The sequence below is a fragment of the Gymnogyps californianus genome, chromosome 19 (assembly GCF_018139145.2).
Source record: "Gymnogyps californianus isolate 813 chromosome 19, ASM1813914v2, whole genome shotgun sequence".
In the NCBI taxonomy this organism is placed as follows: domain Eukaryota; kingdom Metazoa; phylum Chordata; class Aves; order Accipitriformes; family Cathartidae; genus Gymnogyps; species Gymnogyps californianus.
Window position 1 is genome coordinate 7,151,105 of NC_059489.1, and position 24,213 is coordinate 7,175,317.

At 51.4% G+C, this 24,213-nt stretch overlaps 2 protein-coding genes across 4 annotated transcripts in view; one reads left to right on the forward strand and one right to left on the reverse strand.

Moving 5' to 3' along the window:
- ACSF2 (acyl-CoA synthetase family member 2) overlaps positions 1–24,213 on the reverse strand; it is a 37,833-nt gene that overhangs the window by 975 nt on the left and 12,645 nt on the right. For all 3 annotated transcript variants that reach the window (XM_050908455.1, XM_050908454.1, XM_050908456.1), the window contains 7 exons: positions 23,801–23,896; positions 22,739–22,887; positions 22,034–22,125; positions 20,837–20,913; positions 1,935–2,042; positions 1,647–1,798; positions 1,032–1,173 (listed from right to left, as the gene is read on the reverse strand). In XM_050908455.1, the coding sequence (XP_050764412.1) occupies positions 1,032–1,173; positions 1,647–1,798; positions 1,935–2,042; positions 20,837–20,913; positions 22,034–22,125; positions 22,739–22,887; positions 23,801–23,896 (816 nt within the window). The remainder of the gene's footprint in view (positions 1–1,031; positions 1,174–1,646; positions 1,799–1,934; positions 2,043–20,836; positions 20,914–22,033; positions 22,126–22,738; positions 22,888–23,800; positions 23,897–24,213) is intronic.
- On the forward strand, positions 11,548–19,542 carry CHAD (chondroadherin). Its single transcript, XM_050908457.1, has 4 exons — positions 11,548–12,327; positions 15,950–16,113; positions 16,342–16,487; positions 18,553–19,542. The coding sequence occupies exons 1-3, from the start codon at positions 11,548–11,550 to the stop codon at positions 16,481–16,483; spliced, it is 1,086 nt and encodes a 361-aa protein (XP_050764414.1). The 3' UTR covers positions 16,484–16,487; positions 18,553–19,542.

Sequence of the window (24,213 nt, forward strand, 5' to 3'; positions counted from 1 at the left end):
TCAGACCAGCCAGGCAGCAGCTCATCGTGGGTGCAACATGGACCTATCGTCCCTCTGCGTGCCTCTGCTTCCTCAAAAAAAATGGGGCAACGGGTTTCACAACCAACAGGGAGACTTGGGAGGCTGCTTCAAGTGCTTTGGGATCTCCAGATGGAACGGCAGGAGAGAGATGAAGTCAAATTAAAGGATTATTTGAAACCCTTACAATGGCAGATCTTAGCGGACCACTGCCTGTGACACCAGGAGATGGGCTTCCCAAGCCTGATCTCTCTCTAAAGTTTGCTCGTACTATTTCACAAGAGTCCTACTGTCATTCCCCGCCTTGAACTGGTATCTCAAAATCCTAGAGACACGTCGATCCTTTTGAGTCCAGAGCAGTGACATAAAGCCCTAGAAACTACACAAACAGGGCTGGTTTGCAACCCATCTGCACTGGGACTGTTCCAAGGAGAAATGCTCGCCTGGCACAGGCACAACACTGACTAAATAACTGGTTTATTTACGGGGAAACTTGTCTGGCACAAAACCTGGAGGAGAACAATCCCAGCAGATTGGGAGCAGCTGCTCAATGCTGTAAATCATTGCTGTCTTGTGAAGGGGTGAAACTAAGTCTCACTCCTCATCTCCAGGGACTTGTTGGAGGAGTCTTTTTTTGATTTAGGAGTTTAGTAAGTAATTATCAGTAAAAACCGTCCTTCCAGACTGCTTTCCAAGTAAGAATTTCAGAGGGAGCTATGAAAGTGGACAGGCAGTTTAAAAACTGAAGACGACTGACAGTCACTACTTTGCAGACGTGAAGCTGGTGCACGAGAGGATTGCCCGAAGCGATGTGCCCCATGCCAGGAGCTCTGCCTGCCCCTTCCATGCCGTGAGCCTCTCCCTCCTGCTTGCCAACCAATACTACACAAAAGTTGATGCTGAAAACAGAGGAAGACAACCAGGTCTCAAGCAGCAGTCCCAGCAGCTTTGCGTACAGGTGTCCCACCACAGGAACCATCGCTGCTCACCCACCCCACCTCCCTCCCACTCACCTGGACCTCCTCAACCTTGGGATGGGTGTGGAGAAACTGCTCAAGTTCTGCTGGGTAGATGTTCTCTCCTCCCCGAATAATCATGTCCTTGCAACGGCCTATAATTTTGCAGTAGCCGTGCTCATCCAGGCTCGCAAGGTCCCTGCAATGACACCACACTCCTAGTCCTGTCCCAGCTGGGTGGAAGAATGGCTGACGCTCCCACCCAGCCTGGTCTGGAGGCCAGGTCAGGGTATCCAGAGGGTAACGGCTGAGATGCTGCCTGAACGCATGGAAGAGATCAAAGAGGTCCTGCTACAGCCAGACATTGCCATCGGCAGCGTCCACACAAACACCAGGGCTCGGGTGGAAGCAACTCCTGCCCCTGCGGTATACCCCCACACCCCCTCCATCGCACCAGTCGCGAAGTGACTGTCCCCATCTCCGGGGGCACTTGGCACCGAGGGCTCTGTGCTAAAAGCTGGTCTGAAGTTTCACGGACAGATCAGAGGGCTAAATTGGGTCAGTTTTCCATACTTTGGAAATCACAGCCAAGGCACTCCTGTACACACCCGTCCCCATCCAGCGTCACCCTGCAGGACAGACCGGGAGGAGCAGGGCTGTTTCCAGACTCACCCCGTCTTGTACCACCTCTCAGCAGTGACCACTTCACTCGTCTTGGCAGGGTCGTCCCAGTAGCCCAGCATGACGCAGTAGCCGCGGATCTGAAGCTCCCCAGGAGTGTTCAGAGGCACAGCCTGCCCTGTTTCTGGATCCTCAATTTTTGCCTGCAATGGAAGAGAAGAAGGGCTTAGGAGGGGATGTCCGAGCCAAACGTGAGGGCATGCACCGACTACGGCACCAGAGGGGCCAAGGTCTGCTGCAGGCAGAGGAGCTGGAGCAGGTGGGGAGGGTCACGGTCACCTCTGTGTGGGGAAAGATGCATCCCACCGTCTCGGTTTTTCTGGCGATGCTGTCATTGGGGAATCCCATGAAGGTGACAGGGCTGTTTTCTGTGGTGCCATAGGCAACCTGCGAACGCAAGAGCAGAAACATGCCTCAAGGGGAACGGGGACCACGCAGTTCCAGGCGTGGGAAAGACGAAGCTAGTGATGAGCACAGGGGAGATCGGGATGGGAGGAAGATGTTCTCACAAGTCACTCGGGTCACAGGCAAGCACTGCTCTCCTGGCCCGTGGATGGGGCTCTCTAGACACTCCTGCCAGAGAGTCCTGGAGAGACAGGAGCTAAAGCAGCACTGCACCTGCCTGCCACGGCCTTCTTCGCTTCCATCGCTGTGCTCCAGACCCCCACCACCCACGACACTCTGGGTGTCATGTACTTTTGACACCCCAACTACTTTTCTTGGAGGACCCCAGGGTTCGCCCTCCTCTTTTTTAACCTCTGTATCTCCAAGCCCTGTCCTGTTGACTCCCTACCATCTCTGCCAGACACTGATCTTGCCTTGGTGCCCTTGCAGCCATCCACTCAAGGTGCTGAGTTCATCTTCTACAGCTCAGAGCACATCGGACATCGCTTCGGAAAAACCCTGGAGCCAGCAGTGGGCTCCTGTGGGAGGAGACCACGTGTCCTGCAGCACGGCTGCTCGCTCCAGATCCTTTTGTGCAGACATCAGCTTCTGTAACCGTCCTAAAGGTATCACGAGGCTGCACAACGCTCAGCGCAGCTGCGCTTACAGACCGAAAGCCTCACAGCAGGACAAAAGCTTCTCGCTGCTAAACCTCCCTCACCGCTAATCCCAACGGCAGACTCTGAGTCACCTCAGCCGAAGGTCACTTCTCCTCGGAGGAAAATTCCACCTCTTTATGCCCAACTCAGTGGCCTGCCGAGACAGCAGGAGCTGGGCAGGAGGTGCTCTGGGCAGCTCCGAGCTGCGCCAACAGCACCATCGCTGGAATTGCTGCTTCACCTCCAGCTCTTGCGAGCTGTGTTTCAGCGGTAGGACATGCCGGAGCACTGCTCTGGTCTCTCTAACCCACTCAGCATGTCGTGTGTCATCAGGCAGGCTTTCTCTCCCACCCACTAATGTCACTGGTGGCTGCTTTGCTGGCAGAGCACGGCTGGGCATGCAGCAAAGGAGCAATGCAGTTTGCTCCTTTCTCCTCCAGATCTTCAAAGGCTGACACGTGAGCAGCTCTGACCCACCGAACCGCAACAGGGCCCAACCATCTTCCTACAGCCTTGACACCCAGACCTGGGTTGTGTCTTTAGAGCAAATGCCCGGGCTCCATCGCTGGCTGCAAGGGCACGTCTGCACGCTCAGGGCTTCTGCACGGTGCTCACCAAACTCCAGGCACTGCGCCCAAAATGAATGAGGGGCTTTGCAAAGGACTATGATGAGGCATCCTGAAAAAACATGCGTATATACTGAACGAGCTATACATAACACTGGTGGGAGCACTTGGCGCTTTCTGCTGCTCGAGGCTGCTGAAGGATCTCACGTTGGGCACAGTCTGTCATAACGGCTGATGCTCTTGTTTGACTACACCGGGGTCAGCGTGAATCCGAGATGGAGATTTGCAGGAGCCTCCTCTTAGCCAGGAATCTGGAGGAGATAGTCTCTAGGATGCTGCAGGGACCATCTGGTGCAAACTGCTCTGCTAGGAGCCTGGCAACCCACAGGGAGCGACTGTAAATAGGCTTCTCCTACCAGACGCAATGATAGCTTCCCAGCCGGGGTGGAAACCTACAGCGTCTAATGCTCAAACAGGATTTCTCTCCCACCCACTAATACGAGTCCTGTGGCTGGATCAAATGACTGATGAGACACAAATCCAAGATCTTAAACACTTATTAAAAATCCCAGCGCCTTTGTTTTTTTGTTTTACTCTGCTGGATGAATTGCAATGTCGGTTCCAGGATCCCAGCCAAGCCCTGAGTCAACCCTTTCTGCCTCTCTGGGTCGCTCCAGCAGTTTAATTGGACACAGCAGCAGGCAGCTCCCTGGCAGGACGATGCTGCGGGTGCCGTGGCTCACCAGGCTCCTCCAGATGCCTGGCAGAGTGCCGTGTACCCCAAGCACCGGCTCTCCGTGCCTTGGCCAGCGGCTTGTCCCCATAAACACCCTCACACCCTCAGTAACGGGCTTCCTGACTCAGCCCAGAGAGCAACGCGGGTCTGAACCTCCAGCCTTCAGTCTGCTGCCCGATCGCTGCCTTCCCCTCCCAGCCTGCCTGCACTGGCACCTCTCTCTGCAGCCGGACACCAGGATGTTGCTCCTGACCTTTCCAAGATAGCATTTCTCTCTTGGGATCGTGTTTTCCCCATCTGCCTGCCCAGGACCGAGGCAGTGGCTGGAGCCAGCCCTCGCAGCAGTGCTGCTCTCCTTCCCAGCCCTCATCTGACGCGTGGAGCATCCTCCAACAGCTCCATCGTCCCAGCCCAGCCGCGGCTCGTGATGCACGAGATGAAACAACGCTTCCACAAAACCCCATATACCAATTTAAGCTTGGAGATATCCACAAAGATACATAGCTTTCAAGACCCAAAGGGACACTTAGCATCATCTAGCCTTGTCATCTGGTATAATTCAGTCCAGAAAACCTCACCCAATAATTTTTGCATCAGCTCCATAATTTCCACTGCAGCTATATCTAGTGTCAAAGCAAAGCTTTTCAGAGGCAAGGAGTCCAGCTCAGACCCTTGGCTTTGAGAGGAGCTAAGAAAGTACAGAATACAATTGACTGTAAAGCCTTTTTTTACTGCGAGGACCACAAGCGACCCCCCAATGCCCAGCACGTGGATCAGTCCTGCCTTCAGCAATGACAAGGACAGCTCCAAACCAAACTGCTGCCTAACTTACTCCTACCGACAAGAGATTCATTCTTTGTGAATCCTAAGCCTCTGTCTAAACCGGGAATAAAAAGAACATCTTAGCAGAACTATGTTTTTTAAAGCACATTTCAAAAACATTTCCTGCTAGTGCTGTTTAAACACTGGCCACTGCGGAACAGGCAAAACAGCCTGAAGAAGGAAGCGTCTAAAATTAAAAATAAAGTAAAAACAATCAGACTCCAGTCTCTTTAGTAAACATTTGGGAGGCAGACTGATCTGGTGGGGAGAGCAGGGACTCTGAAGACCCTGGGTTTTTCCCAACCGTGCCGCTTATTTACTGCATAACTTGGAACGAGTCACATCAGCTCTCTGCTCCTCGGTTTTCCCCAGCATTCAACGGCAATAAAAACACCCGCTTCCCTCCGCATTCAGCTGCTGCTGAAAGGCTGCGATGAAAAGGCTGGTTGCAGTACCACCAGTACCTTAAGTGGGGTTATACTGGGCGGGACTGGAGCACAAGGTCAGGGCTGCAGGAGGGCATGAGGTCCGTGGAGGAAACCCCCCTGGACCTGAGCGATGCTCAGGGAGGATCTTCACGCCCCTCGGCACCACCCTCTGGTTATGCCACGCTGGAGGATGATGGCAGGGCTTGAACCACCAAACTAAAACCTACAGAAATTGAGCTTCGCTGAAGACAATATTGGCCTCAGAAAAAAGAAGCAAATTGACCATGAAATAATAGGGATTTTCAGACTTCAAAGAGGGCGTAATGAACAACAGAAAGCAGACTGGCAATCCAAGAGATGTGCTAAGGGACCTCTAAGAGGCCCTTTGAACCCCTCTCAGTGTAACATGCCGGATGGATCTAATTATCCCTAAACCCGTGCTGAGTGTGTTGTCTGTCTCAGATATCTCCACCAAAGTCAACCCCAGCCCTTCCCTTCACAGCCAGCTCCAAATCATTCTCAACTGAGCAACGATCTTCCCTCACTCAGCTGCTCACTACCAAGATCACCCTGAATTTTGCTGTCCTCTGGGGACAAGTGTCTCCTTGCTTCGGAGCTGTCCCACTATCCCAAATTGTATTGGAATATTCCTTAACCTTCAGGTCAACTTTGTTGCTGCAAAAAAAACAACTTCTGATCACGTCCAGCCTATGTCACACTGAGATTTCATTTCCTTCCCCAGCAACAGTACCATCTTTGTGTCAAAAACGTCAGGACACAAACAAGCAGGTCTTGTAGGACAAACCTCCAAGGGTGGCCACCCTGTTGGCATTTCTCCCCACCCGGAGAGCTGCCAGACAGTCCCAGTTTGGATGGGGCTTAAAAAGTTCCCAAAAATATCGGGTGCCCAAAGGGCCGTCTTTGTGTTGTAGCACGCAATGGCTTTGCCTCAGGAGGAGGCCACTGCAAAAATGGCAACCCAGCTTGCCCGGGCCAGAAGACTGCCACTGAAAATTAACCTCCTGTTACGGTACAGTCAGGACAAGTTGCTCCTCACCGTCTGGAGTTAAAGCTGCCTCTCTTCTTTCCAGGCTGAGCAGAAGTCTTGAGGCTTGCAAGTATTTCCCCAGTCCTGCCAGCATTTCAGAAGCACTGCCCAGTGGCAACCGGCAAAGGCATGTGCAGTTACTTACTGGTTTATCCACAGCTTGATAAAAGGTCTTTGCTATGTAATTAACTCCATCCTCCCTGGCGCTGGGTGCCAATGCATTTAGGAAAAGTGGAATTAAAAGGAAAAAGTGAGAGGAAACGTGCAGAGAAAAAGTGTCTTGCAAAGGTAGAAAACCACTGGTTTAGGGGTGCCTGAATGCTCAAAGCTGCTGGAGAAGGAAACTCAGCAAAAACCTAGGGGCAAAGGTAACATCCCCATGGATTTGGAGAGCTCAGCTCCCACCGAAGACATGGCTGGAAGTCCAGGATCTTGTTGCTTCCATGCTGCATTTTAAATGTTCTCACAGCACATTCTCATAGCTTCTGCAGGTACTGAAACCACCTACTCGTCAGGTCCTCCCCAAAAATGAGGTGGGATGGGGAGGTCTCACTTTGGCCAAGGCCAAGCAGGGAAGCTGTCACCGAGTGGAGCCGATTTTCCATTTTGAGAACAGCGTGGGACTCATGGCTGGGGAGCATTTGGGAAAGTCAGAAGTCTTGCAGGGATCAGTTGTGTTCTGCAAGGGAAGAAAGCTCCACTTTTATTCAGAGCCTGCAAGAGCTGCAGAGAGGACAGTGGCCCTGGGCAGAGCAGCGAGCTGCTGGGGGATGCCCGGTGCCTTGCAGGGTGGACACGGCAGGGCTAGGGAGAGGCAGCAAGGGCTGGGTGAGCTTCACAGGAGAGGCCAAGAGCATGATGCAGCAGCTGGTGGGATCAGACAGAAGGGAAGGGTGGGTGGACATCAACAGGGAGCCAAACTGGCAACACATCAATGGGTGGAGGCCACGCTACAGTGGAAGAAAACCGTCAGACGGAAGGAGGTGCACCCCCCACCACCTCCTCCAGCTCAGCGAGCAGCCTGGGCCCCCACACCACAGTGAGGGATACCCTTCAAGCACGTCAAATAGAAACGATAACTCGGGTCTGAACTCAGAGCCCCAGATGCCACCGTCGCTGATGGGATACTTGCACATCACCGAAAGCCAGGGATTTCTCCGGTACTGCCTGGAAGAGGGGGGACCCCGGAGACCCTGTGGGGCTCCCCATGCCCACCCACCAGGGCTCCTCAAACACTGCCTGGAGGGTGCTCCGTGCTTGGGACAAGTCCCCTGGGACACTGCAGAGTTTGCCTCTTCTCCCACCCTGCTCCCTCCCCAGCACCCAGTGCCAGGCAGAGGCGGGGGCTCAGCTCCGCAAGGGCTGGTGCTGTGCGGGCTGCAGACGGGGACAGGACGTGCACCCCAGCGCACCTCCCCAAGCTGCCTGAGCCCTCGCCTCCAGCCTGGACCCCAAGGCCAGCTACACTGATGCCACTTCAAGAAGGTGACTGCTATGTGCACCGACATACAAACCTAGATCTGGATCCCCTTAAAAGCTACAGAATCAGGCTTAAGTGAGCAATGGAATATTTTAACATGGAGTAACGCGCATGCAGCGGTCTTGATATGCCAGAATTGTCGGTACTAACAAAGATTAAACATGGAAAAGACCATCTCCAATGTTGTATCAAAACAGCTCTGACCTGCAGCACCAAAGAAACACCCCAAATCTACATTTATACTGTTTCAAAAACTGTATTTATTTGCTTACCCCACAAGGCCTCCAAGAAGGAGAGGAGGGGAGTCCAGCATCTGCAAATTACCAGGCACCGGGAATGTTTGCAGAACTGTTAATCAATTAAGAAAGAGAGGATGGCAGGATAATCCTGCCTCTTCTGTGATGTCCTAGCAGCGCCGGTCCCAGGGGACCTGCGAGGTAGGGGGCTGGACGGGACCCAGCTCACTGCGGTATCCCACCGCAGCAGAGGGAACACCGACACTGCTGCCATTGTCACTGCCAGACTGCGAGCCACCCACGAGCGGGACCCAGGCGAGCTTTTGAGGATCGCTGGATGTTTGCTGGCCAGTCGAGGGCTGCAAAACCCGGTGTGGGAAGACCAGACCCCGCCAGCGAGCGGCTCAAAACACAAACAGCCAGGAGCCCAGGGGCGAGGTGCCAGCTGTGGCAGATGCCAACCAGCTCCCACCACAGGAATGTGCTCACCGAGGCACAGAAATCAAAAAACATTAGGGGAAAGAACTTCCTTTTATTCAACCTTCGTGCCTGAAGAAATGGAGGTGAGAAGCAGACACCTTTCCCCCAGTAGCGCTGCCCTGCTGCCGCCCCACCGCGGGACCAAAAATAACCCGGCATCCACCTAACCTCTGCTGCAGGCACGGGGCTGGCGGGGAGCCCTCGGGGTAGGGATAGCTTCCCACCTTGCACCAGTATCGTGGCAGCTACATCACAGCGTCTTCACGAGGAAGCTACGGGTCTTACCCCTGTCCACAGTCTGCCTGCTCCAGCCACAGCACACACATCCCTGCGGGGAGAGTGTCCCTGTCCCCAAAAATCTGCAGTCTCAGCTAGCAAAGAGATAAAGGGTAGAAGAAAGGGAAATTTATCCTCAGGGGAAGAAAGATGAGCAGATGGTTTGAGGTTTGGGCAGTTTAACCTCTGAAAAGGGTCTTGTTCCAGAAATACACGTGGGTGAGATGTATTTATGGATGGAGTTTGCAAGGCCCTCACCAGCTTTTTGCTCCAATCTGACCCACGCTGGCAGAAATCTCTGCAGAAGCAGTAAGCTGTTAGCTGGTATTTTTTGCAAGGGGGTGGGAAAACCAAGTATCAGACATCAGCTGCACTCAGGGAGGGAGCATGAATGCGCTACCTAGCTTCAGTGTCCAGCAGAAACAGGCTGGATTTTAAATCTCACCCATCAGTTGCTCTTGCACAGTATAGCTGATACATAATGGCAGAAATTGTTTGTCAAATGATTACAAGTAAGACTAAGGTGGTTGAACCTGCTTAGAGGAAAAAAAGAAAAAAAAAAATCAATCAGTGGATAGAAGATGATGTTTTAGAGGTGAATTCTTTTTCTTTTCCAATCATTCACCCAGCTCCCTGTCTGAGCTTTAAGAGCAGCACACACTTAAGGGGCACTCTCAGTCCTGATCAACCTGGAGAGGCAAAAGAGGAAAACACGGAGGGTTCTTCTGTCTACCTCCACTTTCGCTGTCTCAAAGGTCCTGATGAAGACACTCAAAGAGCTACTCCAGATATCAAAGCATGTGCATGACCATTGCAGTACCTACTGAATCAGGCATAAGCAAAAATACCATTGTTTTGATCAAAGAGTTTTAAATCCTACAGTAACTACAGTAGTGAGTCCTGCAGGAGGTGCCTCCAGCAGGAGCCTGGAGCTCCTACGGTCAGAGCATCTCCCCGGAGATGAGGCAGGAGAAGCACTTGGTGCTGAGGCCGGTGGCGAGGCCCCGGCTGCTCGACAGCAGGGCGTTGCACCTCGGGGCTGACAAACGTTGGAAGCCTGACATGGCCCGGTTTGCACCGAGGTCCCACATTACATCATCGTTCGGACAACCCCATCTGCCCCACAGGCTCACCAGAACCTACATTCACACCCCAGAAGCCCCTTTTCTCGCCCAAATGTAGTCATGCAATGAAAACGCTGTTCAGACTGACAGCTGCTGACCAGAGCGCGGGCTGCCAGGCAGTTTGCATAACACCGTCCGGAGCATGCTCGGTGGCACTGGCTAATTCCTCATTGCAACAATGGAAAAACCCAGAAATCTCGGTGAATAAGCCAGTCTGTGTCCTAAGTCAGCCCTTGGATTTCCTCCCTTTCTTGAGCCTGTCTCGCCTCTGCAAAAGCTCCGCTGGGGCTCTGCAGCCAGCCTCGGGAGCAGAAATCTCAACAAGCTCGCAGTTATGTGCTCGGCTCTCAGCTGTTTGCTGCAGCCAGGAACTGGCTGGAAATCAGTTCAAAATGTTCCACTTCCAAACCCCACCCCACAACCCCTGGATCTCTCTCTTCACACTCACAGAAGCAGGCGCTGGGGCTTTTAACCGCTTTGCTTTAGCCTTCTGTATTGGGAGAGCAAAGGACATCTCCCTGTTGTTAATTCACCTTCGCCACCGCTACCCCAAGACAGGAGCCAAGGCAGACCCTAGTCCCAGCTCCAGCGGTGATTTCCTTGCTCCGCTACCTCCCCATCCCTTTACCAATGCCCACGCCTCTGCCTGTCCACAGCTTCGTCTCGAGAGCCGCAGGCGTTGCCATCCACCTCATCTGAGCCGGGCACGCAGCAGGGCACCACTGTCCGGCATTTCGTATCCACCAGCCCATGCCCCACCGCATCCCCGCAGGCTCTGCCACTGCCCCATCCCTTGTTAGAAGGCAACAGCCACTGCTCCACAGTGCCACGTGCTGAGAAAAACCCCCTCACACAGGTCTCCTGACCACGACCATGGATGCGTCACACTTGACTGCTCATAGGAAAAGACGCAGCAGAAATTAAGAATCCCTTTCTTGGCCAACTCCTAAGTGCAGTCTAGATCTGGAAGTCTTCAACCAAAATTTTGCATTGCAAGAGCAACTACAGCACTGTTGGCCTTTGGCATGACCCCGTATCGCTCCCATCTTCTCCCATCCCTGCTCAGGCAAACTCCTTTGAAATCAGCAAGACAAGACCCCCCCAAAAACCTTCCTCTGTGATAACAGGACCAGGTGCTTCTCCCCAAACCAGCTGAGGCTAAATACAGCCCAGGAACCTGCTGAAAGCTTCAGCACGAGGTGGCTGTGGAGCACAGCAGTGCTCCCTATGCAATTCAACCAAAACAGGTTGTTTTTCTCCCCACTGATGAATCTGGGCCCTGCTGAGCTCAGCGGGGACCCAAGAGGTTCCCCACAGAGCCGGTCTGCGTTTGTTCTTCCTGACCATTTGCCTCCCTGTTGCAGAGAGGAAAACTACCTCCGCACAGTTGCTTCGGCAGCGGGGCCAGGCAGGGCCGCGGACAGTCCTCTGCCTGGTGCCAAGGGGTTAAGCTCACAGTAAGTTCCCAAAGCCAGTTGCTTCCAACTGGCTGCTGCCTGCGGTTTGTGGGAAGGGATTTTGCTTTTTAATAACATTATAAATAGGGCTGTGTTCAGCATGCTGCAAACACATTTACTCTCTCCCACCCATCTCCCTCCTCCTCCTCCTCCTCCTCCTGCTTCTCTTCCCACCACACTAATTCCAGATCTGACCATGAATCGGTCAGGCTTCTTCCTCAGTGTCCTCAGCCTACTGGCATGTCTTGCCTCCATCGTGCAGGCATGTCCCCCGAGCTGCCACTGTCACGGCGGAGACCTGCAGCACGTCATCTGCGACAACGCGGGGTTGCAGAAGATCCCCAAGGTGCCTGAGCAAACGCGGCTTCTCAACCTGCAGAAGAACAACTTTGCCGTTCTGCCGACCAACGGCTTCCGCGACTTGAAAAAGCTGGTGTCCCTGCACCTCCAGGGCTCACGGATCAAGGAGATCTCAACCGGAGCCTTCCGGGGGCTCAAAAGCCTGGTCTACCTCTATCTCACTGACAACCAGATCAGTGTCATAAAGCCAGGAGCCTTCGATGACCTCTCTGAGCTCACCTACCTGTACCTGGACCAGAACAAGATCCCAGACCTACCCAAAGGGCTCCTCTCCCCTCTTGTCAACCTCTTCATCCTGCACTTAGGCAGCAATAAAATCCAGGAGCTGAAACCAGGGGTCTTCAGCGGGGCTAAAGACCTGCGCTGGCTCTTCCTCTCTGACAACTCCCTCACCAACCTCCTGCCTGGGACCCTGGAGGACGTAGAAAACCTCGCTGTCCTCCACCTGGACAAGAACCAGCTGAGCAGCTATCCTGTGAACGCAATGAGTAAGCTGAGAGTGCTGGAGGAACTGAAGCTGTCTCATAACCCAATTGAGGTCATCCCTGACAATGCCTTCCAGTCCTTCGGGCGTTACCTGCAGACACTCAACCTGGACAACATGAAACTGAAGAAGGTGAGTCTCTTTCCATTTGTTCCAGATAAGAAACACGGGGCTTCTCCTTTACAAAGCCTTGGTTTGCTGTTCCCTCCCTTGCAGAGGAGAGGGGAGATGCAGGTCTGCAGGCTCTGCAGACAGCGAGGCACTGGCCAGCTGATAACACCCCTGACATGGCCCAAACAAGGGATGAGAGAGAGTACTCCACCCTTCTGTTGAGTTATTTTATGCAAAACCAAATTATCTGGAGCTGATCAAACTCCTTGGAAAGGCAGCACATTCCCTCCCAAGCTGGAGGTGACACCAGTCATTGAGAAAGGTATTTGGGGTGCTCCAGGACAAGTAGCAACCTTCCATCATCCCAGACGCAAGGTGTGGTGTGAGAGGCAAGCGTCTGCCTCGTACTGGAGGGACCGAAGGGCACTGCCACCTTGCAGAGCTGAACCGCTCTGCCTCCTTCGTTAAGCCTGGGTACCTGTTGTAGGCTGGGAGGGGGAGACTCCTCGGGAGGGGCTATGAATAGCAGCGGTTTCCTACCCACGCCTTGCAGACAGGTAGGCATGTGGACCTTCATCTCCCCCTATGCCTCCCAACTTTACACATTATAAAGAAAGGTTTGTTTATTGATGCTCTCTCAAAAGGAACTCTCGCAGCATCTTACAAAGGGGCCCTGTTCCCACTGGAGACGAGGGGGGACATTCAGGTATCCCGAATGGCAAAACAACCCCCTCCTCCTTCTGTGAGAAAGCATGATCCATAGGCAGGAGCATCACACTCAGGGAATCACTTGCATTAGGACCTTTGAAATGCCAGGCAGTGCAAGAACAGAAACAAGCACAGAGCAAGAGCAGCAGCACCCTGTTGCAGCCTGATGTCCTAGGTGCACCCCAGGTGGCTGGAAAGGGAGGGTGCTGCAGGTGGAGCAGAACAGTTCTCCCTGGGATGCTGCTTTGCCAGGAAGCCCAAAGACAAAGGGCATCCAGGTAAGGCAGGCTAGGACTTCAGGGCAAAGCAACACCCACCACGTGCAGGAAGATGTGACGAAAAAGAGAATTTCTTAGCGACAAAGAGCAACTCAGAGGGCCTCACAGGGTTGAGCAGATCACACCAGAGTTTTCACGGGGATATAGCATCCCAAAACGCTCAAAAACTGGAATTACAGCTTGCCCAGGTGGAGAACAACACTACCTACAACAGCTCGGTAGCACTCAGTCAGTATTTAAGTCCTTGTCCACTCCCAGCACTAACATCTCCAGGTTGGGAGTAAGTAAAGTCAACACTTGAAAACAATCTACTGACCTCTCTAGGCAAGACCTTAGACATGCCGTCACAGCACTTTTGTAGACTCAGTTTTAAGGCATTTTCATCACGCGCAAGTCAAAAATTACAGCTTAAATGTTGTACCAGCTGTAGAGACAGAGTCCCAAGTTATACTTTGAAGAAATTAGACTAACCCATGATGCTGGGGTGCTCCAGGGAATTAAGTGTCCTTGGATTGGCCAAAAAGTAAGGCTTAACAATTCTAGCCAGCAAAAAAGACTTTCTTCTTTTCAGTGACCACCCATGGACAGGACCTTTAAAGGCTCTTCTGCAGCCAGATGCTTCCTTTCCTCCCCAACAGCCCAGTAAGACACCAGTTTACGGGATCAGCGCTAACAGGGGTGGCTTCTGCAGCTTTAGGGCATGTGTTCTTTTTTCAGGAAAACAAAGCTCCCATCCCAGCTCAGAGTTTTCTCTTCAGCTCCTCAAAGGCCTCGTATCCAAACGTCCCACGCGTGAACTTTGCACTGCTAGGAGACATCTAAATCACAGAGGCCTCATGACCTAGGAAATCACTACCAAATACTTTAAATGCCGCTGGCATCTTGACTGCAGCTCTTCCTCCTTCACAAAAATACCGTCCTTAGCTGTTCCCTGCATGGCTGCAAGATTTTCAAGCTGATCAAGTGCAAAACCCTTCCACACGAAGCTATCCCAGCCTATATTGCACTTGAGCAGAGCGAGGAGAGCCCTCAGGCTGCTCTGCAGCTCCAGCACAGAGCTCCCCTTCCCCACCAGCATCACGGGCCCACACCAGTGACCTGCAGGGCTGTGTCGCATGGGCCAGGACCCACCGTGTGCATCAACATGAAACCAGGCAATGCAGATCCTGGAAGCTTTACATACACCCCTCTCCGCATATTTATTGCAAAATCAATTGCAGCAGCAATCCTCCATCTAAATAAGGGAAAAATCACCTATTTCTTTACAAACGCATGCTCTGGCAGGCAGCGCAGCAGCTGTTACCAGCAGATGCAAACTCTTCTCATGGGGCTGGGAGAGGAATGAGCAGCTGAGACAGTACAGCACTGTCCAAACCAGAACGTGGCCAGGCTACCGCCCCGCTGCACGGCGTGCCAGCATCTCTCTGAGCAGCTCCACTATCAGCACAGTAAAACCTACCAAGGTCAGCTGAGTTTTGGACCACAGAGGCCAGCACCGCTGACTGTCCAACAGCTACAGGACTCTAGGAGTCTCTTAGCTAAGCTCTAATCCTATCCAACATTGCTTAATTTGGAAGATGACAAAAGTTCACAGCTTAAAATAGTGCATTTCCTCTGTCAGGCTTTGCAGCTCAGAGAGCTTGAACACACCCTGATGGTCCCGTCCGAAGTGCAAGCTTCTGGGCAGAAATAGGAGCACAGGTCCTTGACTGGGGGGGGTTCTCTTAGACCTAGTAAGTCTCCTCTCCACCCTTTAGAGAAAGCTTTCCCCGTGCTTTGACAAGGGGGAGAAATGGTTTGTCACAGCCAGGAGGAGCTTTGTGCTTTGTCAATGACCCCCTCTCCAATTCATCACAGCCAAGGAAGTTTGTGTCGAGGGGGTTGCTTTCAAGAAGAAACTTTCCAATCTGAGTAACCATGGGCTGAAAAAAGCCAGGGATGAGGCCTCAGGGAAGCGAGGATAGGGCTGCAGAGCTGGGTCTACAGCCTCTCTCCTCTCTTTGGCAGCTTTTTTTAAGGGAGGCTCTCCCTTAAAGCCTGCCCGTTAATCAAGAAAAGACAAATCTTGCAGCATCCCTTGCAAACAACCCACTGGAAAAGAGAAAAAAAAAAAAAAAAACGGAGGAGGTTGAGGTGCTGGAAACCTGCCTCTATTTCTACACTGCTCAGATGCCAAGTGTAACTTTCCACTCGTAGCCCCCAGGCACTGCCAAAGTCTACAGCCCCTTCAGCCGCCACAAACACTCCCTCCTTCAGCCATTCCAGGACAGGCAAGGCAACAGGCGCTGGGAGGATTTCCAGCCTTGGAAAGGAATACACCCAGAAAATATCTTCATTTAGAATGGAGAAATATGGCTCAAAAATAAAGAGGGCTGCCAGACTTCACTTTATTTAGGGATGTGGCTGCAAAGACAATCCCACATGGATTTGGGATACAGCTCTCTTCAGGCAGGAGACTCCATCACCCAGAAGCCCACCAGCCTGACACCTCTCTCAGGCGTCCAGGGCTTCGAGCGAGCCAGGACCCCCCCCCCCACACACTCCTCTCCTCTTGCTCCCTCCATGCTTACACTACCAAAAGTCTTGAACAGAGGCACTCAGGTTTGAAGTCCCCTTCCCTGACTTAGTGTTCTTCACCGTAAACCTTTGTGCTTTAGTTTGCAGACAACACATTTGCCGGTGTGACCATGCTGAAGACGGCTCACCTGGAGAACAACCGGCTCACCCAGCTGCCCCGCAACTTCCCCTTCGACAAAATGGAGACGCTGACGCTCTCCCGAAACGCCTGGCACTGCAACTGCCAGCTAGCACATCTGCGCAAGTACGGCACCACGCGCCCCTTCCCTCCCCGCGTTCCCTGGGGTCTCCTTGGGGGTCCGACGAGGGAGGTCCCCCCCGAGCTGTGCCAGGCAAGAGGAGGCCGCTGAAGGCTGCGCACATGCTCAGCGGCTCTCTCCCCAGCCTGCCCTCTCCACTCGTGGCGTGAGTGATGTCCATGGTGGTTTGTGCCTCTTGTAAGCTCCCGGTCTTCCTCCTCCCCATGTCGCAGGTGGCTGAAGGGCAATCGCACTCGCACCGATGAGACCTGCTCTACGCCCGCGCAGTACCGGGGGCAGTCCATCAGAGACACCCCAGCCCTCCGCACCTGCAAGCTCCCCACCAAGAGGTCCAAGAAGGGAAGCCGCCATTAAACACGTAAGATGGTTCACTTTTAGTCAGACCTATAGCAAACCCTGATGCCACCAAAGGTACAGGGACTTCTGTCTCCGACTTCAATGACACTAGGGTTTGGCTCACAACACCTCATCCATTCGCCCACTGACACCTCCGCTCAGAGCTGCTCCATCTCCTGGCAATACTGGGCTCCATGGGCTCCCAGAGCAGAGAGTGTGCCTGGAGCATATCAGGGATGGAGTCAACCCTGGAAAACAAACATGAGGCTATAGACAGGCCTGGGGCAGCAAGCAAGGGTGAAACATGTAATTAACTGTGAAAACAAGGGTGGACTTAGCCCACTCTTACCCTGAGCTGGCATCACACACGCTTTACTTTTCTAACCGATTGGAGATGCTCAGCCTTTTGCCCTAGTAAAGGTCCTCTGGGTCTGGTTTGAAATCCAGGGCAGGACATTGCTGGGCAATCTGGCCCCAGGCTGCCCAGCCCATACGAAAATAGACGTCTTCCATAAGGAGCAGTTCTCGGTCCAGGACCTGCCTTTCAGCAACTACAATTCCCAACCAAGACACTCGGGTATTTAAAAACAAGGGCTGATGCCTTCAAATGAGCGTCCCAGAAGAGGGAGGTTTGAGACAGCAAATATTCTTTGAATAAAGTGTTCTGGGCCAGAAGGTGATTCAGAGACAGGGCTGACTTTCCCTTGAGCAATGAGCTTGCTGACATCTACCAATCCAAACACCAACTGTGAAAACCTATCACACAAACACCTTCCACAACTGGAAACTACCAACAGTATTAAATTCAGCACACAGAGTAGCAAAAAAGCCACAACTGTCATCACTCCATCCCAAGCATTTTACTTTTCCCCATCCCAGGAATAGGTCTGGAGCTTGTACGGGTTCCAAAGGACTTTGGATGAGCCTGCAAGTTTGTAAGCTCTTGAGAAAGGGACCTTTGCTCATTTGTTAAGTGCAGTGACCCTGCACTGCACTGTATGAACAAGGGTTGTCACTGTGCCCTTCCACAACAGAAAGGACGAGGCAGAAGCCTGAAGCCCAGCTATGGCCATTTGGTCCCCCGTTCACTAAGGATATGCATAACAGGATGGAGAAAGTAAATTTATGATCGAAATGTCAGGGATAATGCCAGCTGCTCTGCGCCTTCCTAAAGTGGTTATTTCTCTTGCAGTGCCAGAGGTTTTATGGATTAGAGGTGGAAATACCAGTCGTTCCATATAGGGCGGGTAAAGTTCCGCTCTAAGGATGGAAAAACTTCAGTTTTCTAAACCACAATACTTAAATGTATTTTATTTACAGGTCTGGCCCTTCTTAACCTTCTTCTCTCCCTGCCTGAACTCAATTCCAGTTCACTCCTTCATGATGAGAGTAAGAAAACCATGACAATAATACCTGGTGTTTCTATAGCACCTTCCATCCAGCTCTCTCAAATAGATTTACAAGTGTTAATGAAACAGAAAACTATTTATTCCAGTCTTGCAGAAGACAAAGCTTGGTCCCTTCAGGTGTCAGTGCCAAAATGCAGGCACACAAACCCACTCCAGTGTGGTGAGCATGATTTTAAGGAATATGAAGTACCTCTGACTTCATCGTGCACCTCTTGAGAGCCAGGCAGCTTTCTCAGATGTCAGCTATGGGGGTCTGTATTTCAGGGATGACCAGTGACTTGGGTCACTGACCATATTTCAGATGAAAAGCTGCTTGGCAGTTTCTAAAAATCTACCTGCCCTGGATTTTCAGAACCAGGGCACCAAAATAATTCACTACTCTTGAAAATTTCGCTCTTGGGTTTCTTCCTTTACGAAGGAAATGCTCACTGACCATCAGTGCTTTGGGTAAGATACTCAAGAGTCACAGAGCGAGTTGGCAGAAGAGGTCAGAGACAGGACTAACCCATCTCCTCTACTGTGGGAGCTCATAATGGCTCCTTGACTCCTAACTCTTCACTTTCAAGTACGGGCTTCATTCGCTCACTGTAATAATAAACAGACAAATGCTAGAAGTTTACTGATCTGCTTGAAAAATCCCCTTAAACATGTGGCCTTCTCTCTTCTTTTTTCCCCTAGTAGGCCCCGGTATGGCCTGTCCTGGTGACCGGTCACTTCAACCATCAGAAAACTACTGACTGCTGAGTCCTTCCTTAAGCTTCTCCTACCTGTCAGGAAACATTTCTGATATATCTGAACACCTCCAGCCTCCTCCGAATCCCCGCTTCTCTGCTGATCGCAGGATGGAATCCACCTTTTCAATCTTTTCCGACATCTATATATTTTAAAAGAGGCATTTTTAAAAACTAAACTATGCATGACCATACTAAGACAAGCTAACCTAGATCCTGCCGGTAAAACACAGTCATCTTTCCCAGAGGCAACATAACCCACGTCCCCGATCAACCAGTTGGTTGCTGTCTCTCCCCTTCCAGTAGAGTGGAAGCAAGTGGGAAGGTAGGAGCATCCCTCCCCCAGCTGCTTGATCAGGAAAATTGGTCTCAACCCATGCAAAGAAACTCCTCTGCCTTCCCACGGAGGGGATCCCTGCAGGCCAGGGCTGAGGGGGATAGGTGAAGCAATGACCAAGAACCGGTGGCCCCGAGACCGAGCTGCCCTTTCACGCCAAAAGGCGGCAATCTCTCTAGGTCGGCCAGAAATCCTTTAAGCGAAGCAGTACTGGGAAACCCCAAAACTGGAGCCATCTGAAGACTGGATTTCTCCCACTCTGTGGCGCCTACCAAGATGCATGTACATCCAAGAGGAGGTGTGCACCGTGCAGCCTGGCTTGGGCACCCCTCCTCTTCTCTCTGCCCACACTCCAGAGGATCTAGCAGGACACCAGGATGACTGTGGTTTATTGTCACGGCTATTACAATACCACAGTTGCAACTTAACTGTGTTTTTTAATCCTAGAGAGTTATATAAATATATGTATATTTATTCCTCTGTAACTGAGTGTAAATGACCTTTAAGAGGATAAAAACTCCTCTGTCTCCTATATAGAAATCAAATTGTATATTTTCTTATGTACATCTTCTGTATAAAGCTCTTGCTGCAAAGATGAATTCAAAAAGTCTTCCTGTGTCTGTCTGAGGGCTGGGGGATCAGGAGTAACACGAGATTGGTGGTACAAATATAGACTTAATCCTCTTTATCCTATGGGCAGAGCAACTGTTTGGGAGGGTTTTATTATTTATCTCTCTACAAAGCAGGAACACGTGACACCTAATGAGTCCTGGGCACTTGTAGTAATGTCTGAAAATATTTTGTGAGGCCAAACTCAAGCCTACTATAAAAATAGGTAGCTGTCACCTGACTGAGTCCGGGCAACAGCACCAGGGCTGGTGTTTTCAGCTCGGCACTAAGAGCATCACATCCAGGAAAAAGCCCTGGCCGCCTCTGAGACGGCTCCAGGACAGATGCCCTGGACTCCCCTGGTCCATGGCAGAGCACACAGTCGTCCCTGTAAAACCCTGGTGCTGGTGCAGTCGGGCTCTGCCAACAATAACACGGCTAATCTGACTCCCAGCCCTGCGTGTTTATCCACCGCAACAGTCTGCTTCCTCAGCATTTGCAAGCCGCGTGGCACCGAAGTGCTTTCCTTTAAAGTGAAACAAAAAAGTCCTTTTTTGGCTCAGCCATTCACTCACAGGCACACACGTGCAGATGGCAGGACCTGCCTACGAAACACGTCACCTGGAATGCCACTGAGCCCCTCTCGCTGGTGGCCTGTCCCCCTCCACATGCAGGATACGCTGATGCTCTTGCACAGGCCGAGGGTGCAAGGCCATGCGATGGAGCAGCAGCACACGTGGTCCCACACGTGCTGCCCTTCTGGCAATGCAATGCCTGGTGCTGCACATGTGGATGGCGCCGTTCCCACGTTCAGACTCAAACGCGTAGCATGCAACAAGGTTTTATATTGCATGCAGGCCAGGATGGTGAAAGAAACCCGACAGCCCTGCAGCAAGATGAACACGTGCGCCCACCCACACCGATACAAACCAGCAATGCCTCTTCCGTAATCATTCATCCTTGCAGCATGTACAACAGAAGGATTTATAAAAGCTTTGAAACGCACTAGCAGAAGCTCAGTTTACAACACTGAATGCAATGTCTTCCCTTCTTAGAAAGCTTCCGTCCCAGACACCCCACCAGCAACGAGGCAGAATCCCCCTTCTTCCTCCCAGCCCCTCTACACCTTCACTCCTCAGCCTGGCCTCGCACCCACGGTCCCATCACGCCTGATCCCAGTAGCTCTGGCACCGCCGGGTACCGCTGCAGTGCAGAGATGCCCAAACTCAGGGTCTCACCATGACAAACACCACTTGTAGCTCTAGTCACAGCAACCATGACTCACCACGACCTCCGGCATGTGCATCTTGGTGATAATCATCTTCATGATCTCAGGGGGAACAGGAGAACCTGCAATGATTCCTGGAAGAAAGAGGAAAAGATGACCATCTTGGAAACCATCTATTTATTCCCAGGAGTGGTCCCTCAGAAGGTTCTGCACTCCCAGATTTAAACGTTGGCAAGACCTTTGGGATACACCGGTTCCTGTCAAAATACTTTCTATTTTTATGGATACAGGTCCTAGTTATTCTAGAAGCAAAGGCTGCAGCAAGGCCAGTTTGCGTGAATGAATCAAGGGTTGGCAGAGTTCACTCGTTAGGAAAATAAACTCTATAGCACAAACCTAGCCCAAGCTGCAGTTCCCAAAAAGGAAAGATTCAGGGCAGAAAGAGGCACAGATTTTTAGCAGGACAAATACTCCCATCGATCATCACCACCATAAAATCAAAAACCTTTCCTCCTGCCTTGCTCAGAGCAGCCCTACTGGGAGAGGGCAGATCACATTTTCACCTGTTCCGTCCTAGGATGACAGAGCAAAAGAGCGGGGTAATATATAGGCTTTGCTAGAGAACAAGATGAGACAGGATCATTTTTCACATAGCAGAGATGATTAGGTAATCTGCTTAAATGTTTCTTTATGCTCCAGCACCATGTTCTCTCCGTGCTGTTATTGCCTCAAAAGGGCTGGTGGTCTCCCCGCTTCGGCTCAGCTATTCCCGAGGCTGGCTGTGACGAGAGAGAAAGCTCCAGCACACGTTATCGTACCCTCTCCAGTATTTAGATGACTGACTTCAAAAACAGGCAGAAAACTTTAGGTCAGAGAAATCACAGCGTAGCTCTGCTTTAGGGACTGCACCAGCCTAAAGCACATAAAGCATCTGCTGCCACACGGTGGTGGCTGGTGAGAGGAGAGTGGAGCAAAACCAGGCTATTCCTGCTATCTTCCCTCGCAGATCAAACAGAAAGGTCCTTCCCTAGACTGCCTTAAGATGAAAGAAGAGTCCTAAAAATACATGATTCTTGAAGGAAACCCCAAGGAAAGGAAATGTAGCGTCAAATTAACAGTGAAACACAAGGCTCGTGCAACTAAACTCTTCCCTCCATAAGAGCCATTTGCTCGCAAAGCTTAATGCAGCCTCCCAGCAGGGAACCAGTAATATCCAGTTTCTTGGGATTTTTCCGTTTGAGTTCCGAGACTTACCTCCCCGGAGAGCTGACAGGTCGTAGGAGTCAAAGTCCGGCTGGGAGAGCATGTCTATAAACATGGTTGGTGTGCCGTGTAGAAAGGAGCATCTTCAGGAAGGGAAGAGAAAAGGCAAAGCTGCAGAGCTGGAACCGGGGGCAGCCCCAGCTCAGCACCCCATCCCGTCCCATCGTGTGCGGGGCTGCGGAGCAGCAGCACGGAGGCAGGCACAGCAGACGTGCTCTTCATCCGTGCACATATACGTACGTATGTATAAAAATACATATAAATATATATATGTGTGTATTATGCAGACACAATGATAGCTCTTTTGTTTTACAAGCTACACATGAAGAACAAGCTGGAAATGCAACTGTCTCAGCAGCAGAGGTGGACTTGGAGAAGGAGGGCAGGCGGTTAGGTGTAAACACGCAGCAGCCATAGCAAACCAAGACACCGCTACGCTTTCCAGCCAAAGCCCTACAGTGACCTGAAGGATCCCTTATTTTTGGGAAAAGAGAAGCGTGACAAACTCCCAAGCGCAGCTGAAAAGGCAGGATTTAGGCTCCTGAAGTGCCTGTGCAAGTATCTGCACCAGCAAACCTGCCTCTCCCATCGCGGGAAGGAAAAGCGCGAGCAATGGCCTGGCAGGCGAGACAAGGGAAGAAAGCATCGCCACGAGGCAACGAACTCCGCTGTGGCAAGACACAAACAAACTCTCACTTCTCTCGAGACGCTGCCTCCAGTGCAGCCTTCCCCTCGAAACTCGGCGATGAGAAGATGCAGGAGGACCCGTGCAGAGCCATCACCATGCAGCCTCCTACTGACCCCAGGCAATGATAGAGAGGTGTGGGGAGGCCGACGCGATAGTCCTGGGATCAAGCCAAAGACAACAGTGAGGAGAGGAGATCTTCCAGTCCGTGACTAGCCCAGCTCACTGCTGGAGCTCAAATTTCTGAACGGAGGAGCTTTCCCTGATTCATTTAAAACTTGCTGGAAATCTGACATTCATCTGTGTTCCCGTTAGGTGGAAACACGATGCTGATGCTTCCTGCCTTTAATAAAAATCAGTTTGGGAAGTTTTCAATGTCAAAATTTCATTCTGTAATTCTGCAATGTCTTTTCTTTGCTGGACTTTTTGGTCCGGTACTGCTTACACATTATTCTATGATATGCCAGAAGAGAAGAGCAGTAGCAGTATGACAGGCATGAAATATGCAGGACTTGGCACATGCTATTAATTTTATTTGGTTTTTAAAAACACCAAAGGCTCTGAAGGCTGATTGAAACAACCCATCTTTTTTCTGGATCAAAGCTGTTGTGTTAGAAATAACTACTTCAGAACTTCAAAAGAAAATATTTGCCTTTAACAATTTTCAAAAGGAACTACAAATAGAAAGGTCAGATCCTCATAAGAGTAACGAGACTGTATACATGACATGAAACAAAGTCATGTAAAATAAATTAAATCCTCATTCAACAGAATTCAAAGCTAACACCCAAAGTCTTGTAATTATTTGAAATGAGTATTCACCAAAATGAAAAGTGATTAATTTCACAATTTTTCCCTCACAGAAAGGCATCTTCCCCCCCCCCCAAAAAAACTTCACATGCAACTAAAATGAAACATCAGTGAAATGAGAAGTGTTACGCATGAGTATCCCTCAACGTCATTTGCAGCAAGACATCTTGCCCTTCTGCCGAACAAGCACCAATGCTCTCCACACACGTGGTCTCTCTGCGGCAGCGGAGGCCACCCCAAATTGTGTTCCGACGGAGACCCACCTGCTCTGTGATCCCCAGCCTCAGACCGATGAGATTGGCGTTATTCACAATGTTCCTGTGAGAGAGGGTGGCTCCTTTGGGGCTTCCCGTTGTCCCCTGAAAGACACGGGGCATTATGCAATGATGCCACCCTTCCCGAGGATGAGCTACATGTGCTCTCCGGGGCAATTTCCCAGGCAGATTCTAGGGTGATCTTGCACTTTGTTCTCCATTCAGACCTGGGAGACTTTATTTTCTTCTTTAATGACATCTTAATCCCAAACCACACAAAAAAAATGGTCCAACTTCAGTTGGACAGAATTCACCTGACACCCTCTCATCTCCATCAGCCCTTGACAAAGGGTTGAGCATCAAGAATGGAAGAAACAAGGGGAAGTGCTAGAACCCTTCCTCCATCCTACAGGAGAAGATGG

What these genes read in the sequence shown, in the direction of transcription:
- CHAD (XM_050908457.1), top strand. Translation starts at nt 11,548, where the DNA reads ATGAATCGGTCAGGCTTCTTCCTCAGTGTCCTCAGCCTACTGGCATGT. An exon ending in ACAACATGAAACTGAAGAAG is followed by an intron (nt 12,328 to 15,949) that starts GTGAGTCTCTTT and finishes TTTGTGCTTTAG; the next exon opens with TTTGCAGACAACACATTTGC. An exon ending in CAGCTAGCACATCTGCGCAA is followed by an intron (nt 16,114 to 16,341) that starts GTACGGCACCAC and finishes CCCATGTCGCAG; the next exon opens with GTGGCTGAAGGGCAATCGCA.